At 40.3% G+C, this 6,695-nt stretch overlaps 1 protein-coding gene across 3 annotated transcripts; it reads right to left on the bottom strand.

Annotated features, from left to right (window-relative positions):
- Positions 1 to 237: 237 nt before the first annotated feature.
- CHCHD7 (coiled-coil-helix-coiled-coil-helix domain containing 7) lies at positions 238 to 6,689 on the bottom strand. 3 transcript variants are annotated; one of them, XM_006769061.2, is made up of 4 exons: positions 6,578 to 6,689; positions 3,392 to 3,461; positions 1,156 to 1,254; positions 238 to 394 (listed from the first exon to the last, which is right to left on the bottom strand). In XM_006769061.2, the coding sequence occupies exons 2-4, from the start codon at positions 3,443 to 3,445 to the stop codon at positions 290 to 292; spliced, it is 258 nt and encodes an 85-aa protein (XP_006769124.1). In that variant the 5' UTR covers positions 3,446 to 3,461; positions 6,578 to 6,689; the 3' UTR covers positions 238 to 289. The 3 variants fall into 3 exon arrangements, with proteins under 3 accessions (XP_006769124.1, XP_015422918.1, XP_006769125.1); XM_015567432.1 differs by lacking the exon at positions 6,578 to 6,689 and adding an exon at positions 6,247 to 6,571; XM_006769062.2 differs by lacking the exon at positions 6,578 to 6,689 and adding an exon at positions 6,130 to 6,373.
- Between the last annotated feature and the right edge of the window lie 6 nt (positions 6,690 to 6,695).

Raw genomic sequence — 6,695 nt, forward strand, 5'->3', positions numbered from 1 at the left:
ACTTTTCTTTTGAGACCCAGAGGAAAAGCCCAGCTCCTCGTGTAGCCTTTCCTAACACCCCCGTAACTCCAGGAAGTACTGTGAGCTCTGACACACACGCTCGACAGTGGCACACTATCATCATGGCACTGAGAGCAAACACAAAGGACACATGGCTCACTCAAGTCTGTCTCCCCTTACAGAATATAAGATCTGTCTGGGTAAGGTTTGTACGGTCTCAAAAGATTATAGTCATCATTTATTAAAAATATTTATCTCCTTTGGAGTTAAATCATTTTAATGCAAACATTCAATAGGGCATCTTTCCCATGGCTCCCAAGATTTCATTTCTTTCTGCTGCTGTTGGCATAGGTGGCTTCACTCCATTCTGTCTTCTCTGCACCATGACAGAATTCTGCATATAGGAAAAAAGAAAAAAAGAAGAAACCAAATTCAGTCATGTATTAACTGCTAATTATTTTCCAGCAATGTGCTATTGCTTCCCCAAAAAGGAAATTAAAAAAAAATAAGTTATAAAGAAAACCCAAAAAACTAATTGGAAGAGTTCAGATTAAGTTTCAAACTATTAAGAATTAAGTAGAGGTGACTATTCCCACAGGACTATGTTAACGGTAACTGGGATGGGGACATGCTGTTCAACTATAAGAGCACAAGTGTACAGTCCTTCAATGAAACCATCAGTTAATTTAGCAGAGAGAAATGAAGCAGCTGGACCTAGTGCTCAGAGAAACAGAAATTGCGTATCAATGTCTCCCGAAAAATGGGGCCATTTAAACTATCCTGGGTGGCAGTGGGAGAGCAGGAGGCAGAAATGGAAGCCTAATACGTGTTATGACAAGACAAATTATCCATTCTGTTCATCACCAAGAGAAATAAAATTATAACAAGGTTATTGTTTTAGGGCTGCAGATACTTACACACCTAGGAAGACCCACCTATATTAGAACTGCATCCTTATACCTTGAAGTAGGATGAGGCAACGAAGAACTCTCAAGGATTATTTAAGCTAAAATAACACACTGAGGACAAAGTGGAAAGGTGAAGTTTCCCTGCAGCCATCCCAAAGGAAGGATTGTGGGTACTGATTAATTTCAGGCTTCAGATTCAAGCCTAAGAGATGAGTTAGACCATCTCATCTAACCTCGCTAGACTTACCCAGAACTTTCGGCAGTTTTTGTACTTCAAGAAGTAATTGGAACACATTTCCCTGTCATAGTTATTTTCATCCATACATCTGGTAGAAGCATCAGATTCCTTAAATATGTAAGACAGGCATCATTTAAGAGGTGGAATAGGATCTAAAAAAACCCAAAAAACTTCTGAAGATGCTTCCTCCACAAAGCAGCTAATATGAAATAGTGTCTTTTTGTGTGTTGTAATGAACAAAAACTGAATTATTTTTCCAACTATCCCAAGCAGTCATTCTGCACAGGGCAGACATCTTCCTTTTTGTAGTCTGGGTCAGTTTTTTTTAATATCTAATCATGGGAATTTGAGCCAAAGCACTGACTGAGGTCATTTAACCCAGTAACCGTTTAACAGAGAAGCGGTGGCAGGTGCAACGTGTTCAAAATCACTGCAGCACGCCTAGATGCAAAATCGTCTCTTGACTCAGAGGGCAGCTCTCCTGCTTTTTCCAGTTCTGACTTTGACTTGAATGTTTGATGTTAATGCTAGTTTTGAGATCCTAAGTAAATTACTAATAACTGGTCTACATCAAGGCAACTTAAATGAACACCATTCATCTCAGTGTATTTTTGCTATCATTATGCAAGTAAATACACTATCATGTAAGCAATTTTAATAGATATCATTAAGATCACTTCAAAACTAAAGTGAGCAACACAGGGCTGTGAGTTCAAAGGAGGGTAGCTGCCATTTGGGAATGAAATTCAAGCTATCTGAACTGGAAATAGATTGGATAACAAACTTCAAAGAAAAAGGTATGATTCTGAGAGGTCACTACCTAAAGGAAAGCTTTAACTAAATGGGTAGGTAATTTGCTTCATGGATCTAAGAAATATATCCTATCTAAAGAGACTTAATAAAGCAATTGAAAACATAATATACAGAACAAATGTAAATTTCTATGCCAAATAATTAATGCATGTGTATATTTGGAAAATCCATATAGGATTAGGGAATATCATTTTCATAGCACTAGTCTGATGATTACATTATCCCAGGGTGACAAAACCAGAAGTAAGTATTGCTAGTCATACCAAATAAATGCCAAAAAGCTTATTATTCAACAAAGCATTTTGTTCATATACCTTTGTGAAAACCTTTAGAGTTTAATAGACTAATTCTATATCAGCCCCTTTCTCTCAGCCAGGTGGTCTCAAGGACATGATGAAATTATTGCTATTAAAACATAAATTTCAGTGACAATTTTAAAATATCATACTTGCCGCCAAAACCGGTTTGGCTCAGTGGATGGAGCGTCGGCCTGCGGACTGAGGGGTCCCAGGTTCGATTCCGGTCAAGGGCATGTACCTGGGTTGCGGGCACATCCCCAGTGGGAGATGTGCAGGAGGCAGCTGGTCGATGTTTCTCTCTCATCGATGTTTCTAACTCTCGATCTCTCTCTCCCTTTCTCTCTGTAAAAAATCAATAAAATATATTTAAAAAAAAATTAAAATATCATACTTGCCAACTTTCCATGTTTGGACTAAAAATTTTCCTCAGTGTTACATATGCCTGTTTAACATTATAGTGATGATTAAATGCTTGTATATTATATAAATATGGAAAACTTAAAGGAGATAAATCTTTGTTAGCTAAATTATGCATATCGAAAAATGCTCTAGTAAAATAAGGATACACTGGTTAGGAATATTTTTTTTTGTACAGAAATAACTTTTAAAAAATGGCAGAAAACAGAAACAGATTGCTAAATACAGAGAACAAACTTATGGTTGCCAAAAGGAGGGGGTCTCGGGGATGGGTGAAAAAGGTGAAGGTATAAACTTCCGGTTATAAAATAAATGACAGGGATGTAATGTATAGCACAGGGAATACAGTCAATAATAACTTATGGTGACAGATGGTTATATTTGACATATTGTGGTTATCACATCATAAGGTATATAAATGTTGAATAACTATGTTGTACACTTGAAACTAATATATGTCAATTATACTTTAATAAAAATAACTAAATTAATTAAAAAACAATAATTGACATAGTAGAAAAAGATTGAAGTGAATACTGGATTTCTGAGTAGGAAATATAAAAGTTCTTTATTTAAAAAAATCCCATTAAAATTAAAAAGCAAATAGAGAAAAACATTTTTTTAAAAAGAACTGAAGAAAACAGATGCCCACAAAATCAGAAGAAGCCTGTTTTCCCAACTTAACACTCATGAAAATTAAAAGCAAACCGCCTTACCAACAAGCAAGGATTTATGTCAGGATCTCTCAGTCTTCGTGCTACCATTGGCATCCTAACAGTCTTCTTACTGAAGGGAGGAAATGTTGGGGAAAAGAGTTATATAGTGGATGACATAAAACAAATCAATAAATCTCATTAACCCCATAAGTGCTTGAAAATTACTTCTGGCATATTGATTATCTAATGAGCAACTTCCTACAGCCTATGTATTTTGAAAAAAGAGATTTGGATGTTTTTCCTTTGCATTGCCATGGTGCCTCAGCACAAAGGCGATATTTAAATACATCTATTGAAATTTGATTATAAAGTCCAAAAAGAAAGATAGTTCAGCTAGCATTCAATTTTAGTTTATTCTTATTTTTAAAGGTTAAGCAATTAATTATACTAACAAAACCTAAGAATACAGCATGCACTCTAACAGTTATTTCCCTATTATACATTGACTAGAGGCCCGATGCATGAAATTCGTCATGCAAGGGGCTCGGCCCTCGCAGCCTCAGCCAGCCCTTGCAGCCCCGGCTTCATCCGGAAGGTCGTCCAGATGGTCATTCTGCAGTTCGGTATAATTAGCATATTAGTTCTTTATTATATAAAGGATTAGCCTCCAAAATAAATGTGAAAAAATTTAGTATAACCCAACTTCAGCAAAAACATTTGTTAACTAAAGAACATGGATGCCTATTCTGTGGCCAGCACTGCAGTGCCAATATACCAAAAAAACAAAGTTATTGCTTAGTTGACATTTCAAAAAGTTTTTTTTTAAAAAGTTGAAACCTGTCTTCCAGCATTATCTTATATTTAATTGATACTTCTGGGTTGAAGGAATCATGGAATGCTACTGTCATTCATTAATCTTTCAACTCAAACCTTCCAGATACAGCCTGCAGAAGTCTTTATTGATTAAAAGTGATAACAGTTCCCTAAGAGCCAATTAGTTATTCCCAGCCAAATCATATACTCATATAATTGGCATGTCAACTATATCCCATGACAATTGCTTTCTATAAGTGAATTCAACTGAAGTTGGTGTGCCTATTATCTTCAAAGACATTTCATAGGAACTAAAAGAAAAAATTATAAAAAGAATATTTCAAAGTGATTTTGTTTCAATATATTGTATACCATGGATGAACCACCTACAAATATTTTTTTTTCAAATATATTTTTATTGATTTCAGAGAGGACGGGAGATAGAGAGATAGGAACATCAATGATGAGACAGAATCCTTGATTGGCTGCCTCCTGCATGCCCCCTACTGGGGATGGAGCCCACAACGCAGGCATGTGCCCGGACCAGGAATGGAACAGTGACCTCCTGGTTTATAGGTCAGTGCTCAACCACTGAGCCACACAGGCTGGACTACAAATATTTTTAAATGCTCTGCACTAAGTTTAAAGAGCTGACTTAATTTATATTCCTGAAACCTATTCTAGAAACAGACAGCAAATAATGTAGTATGACCTACAAAATGCCACAGAATAAAAAACTAAGTCAGTATAACCAGACAGAGGTCAGGATTTTCGTATGAAATGGTTTCTACTTTCATTGCCCAAGATGGGACCATCAAAAAAATATACCATGTTAAAAAAAAAATACATTCAGGAAAAATAATCAAACCCCACAAGCTCCTGAAAAGTGGAGGTATTCTCAAATCAAGAGTCACCTAGTTTGGTTTCTTCGATTATGGAATGATCAGGCTGTCCAGGCTAAAAGAGACCAACCTTTGCAAAGAAGGATGGAAAAGAGTTTAGTCATTCTGGGGTCCTTTAACTATTCGTACCCACGATGCAATCCTTTTTTTTTTTTTTTTTTTTTTAATGATTTTCATAGAACAGTACATGAATATAACTGGCTAACAAAAACATCTTGGCAAAAGGGATATTCAAGATGTTGTTCGAAAATATCTAGAAGTGTCTTCGTCTACTGAACACAGTTCTTTTCCAGGCTTGACTTCCTTGAGGAAATGATGGTACTAAATGCACAGCCTTGCTGTTTGCATCTATCCTATGGCGTGAGAACACAGACCTCTGCTTAGCTGTTCACATTCCTCGGACATAATCTCAACAACGATCAGACGCAGACAAAAGTCAGGTTGCATGCCTTCTGTGAAAGCGTCCTACTCTCCATTTTGTCATCATTATTAGGGGTTCTTTAGAAATAATACCTAGATGACATCCCATGTACCCGAATTAAGTCTGCAGCATGAGTTTATTCCCATTTCCTTTCCTTTCCTCTCCGAATTCTAAACACACGTCCGTCTAAGTCTGGACTTCCAAATGGCACCTTCTTTGCATAAATCCCTCAGGTGTCAACTAGAAATGTCCATTCACAGTGAGGAGCGGGCTGAAGGGCAAGATCAAGTGTTCCGCTAGGGAGAGGCCTCGTCTACTTACTGCAGACAAACGTTTCTCAGCTCTACCTACCAGAGAGAAAACCAAAGAGTAGAAGGAAGGGCCTCACAAGCATATCTGAGGAACAACTCTAAAATCTCCCCTAAAGGGCAGCCTGCCTTCAAACGTATTTGATTTCCTTCCCATCACATCCCCACTCTCCAAGTAGCTTTGAAAGGGACGGGGGAAGGGCCCCTGGCTGGTCAGAGCCAAGGCAGGCTCTGTGGTTCTGACAACGCGCGGATGCAACTCGCGGGGAGCTGGGAAATGTCCTGTGAGGACCTCAAGCCCGTCACCCACCGCTGGGTGCAGAGAGACAGGGTCAGGAAGTCAGGGTGGCATACCGGGGGGAGGCGGGCAATCGAATGGAGAAGCCGGAGAGATGCAAGCCCGAGACCTCGCTGCCATCCGCGATGCAGCCAGTCCGTCGAACCGTGGACGGCGGGCACAGGTGAACACACCTTGCTTCCACCTTCGACGGTGCCGAGGGGCAGGGGGCGAGGACAACGCAGGAAACTGGGTGTAGGTGCAGGCGATCACGCTTCAAAGGCTGGGAAGGAGGCTGGAGAAACAGCTGGGGTGGCCCGGGCGCGGGTCACCTTCCTCGTCCCCGGCCCGAAGAGACCCGCATCGCGGGGAGGAGAAGCAAGGGGCAGGGGCCCGCGCCGCGGCGAGGCCTGGTGGAAGCAGCTTCGCGCGGAAGTGTGTTGAGGTCCCGTGGCGGCTCGGGTGCAGCCCTCGATTCCCCCTTCCCTGCAGGCGCCACGGAAGGAGGGTGGCGGGATCACTCACCTCGAGGTGCCGCTCCGCCAGGGACCCAACAGTCTCCAGCTCCAAACACGTCAATAGCTCTCGCAGCTGGACCTTAAGTAGCGCGCATCCTAACCTGCTGCCCCCGCTCCCCGGCGGC

Source organism: Myotis davidii, unplaced genomic scaffold (assembly GCF_000327345.1).
Source record: "Myotis davidii unplaced genomic scaffold, ASM32734v1 scaffold1, whole genome shotgun sequence".
NCBI lineage: Eukaryota > Metazoa > Chordata > Mammalia > Chiroptera > Vespertilionidae > Myotis > Myotis davidii.

Excerpts from the sequence above, each read along its gene's own strand:
- CHCHD7 (XM_006769061.2), bottom strand. The coding sequence starts at position 3,445 with ATGCCAATGGTAGCACGAAGACTGAGAGATCCTGACATAAATCCTTGC. Across the intron at positions 1,255-3,391 it reads ACATAAATCCTTGCTTGTTG|GAATCTGATGCTTCTACCAG; the intron begins GTAAGGCGGTTT and ends TACATATTTAAG. Across the intron at positions 395-1,155 it reads AAAACTGCCGAAAGTTCTGG|AATTCTGTCATGGTGCAGAG; the intron begins GTAAGTCTAGCG and ends TCCTATATGCAG.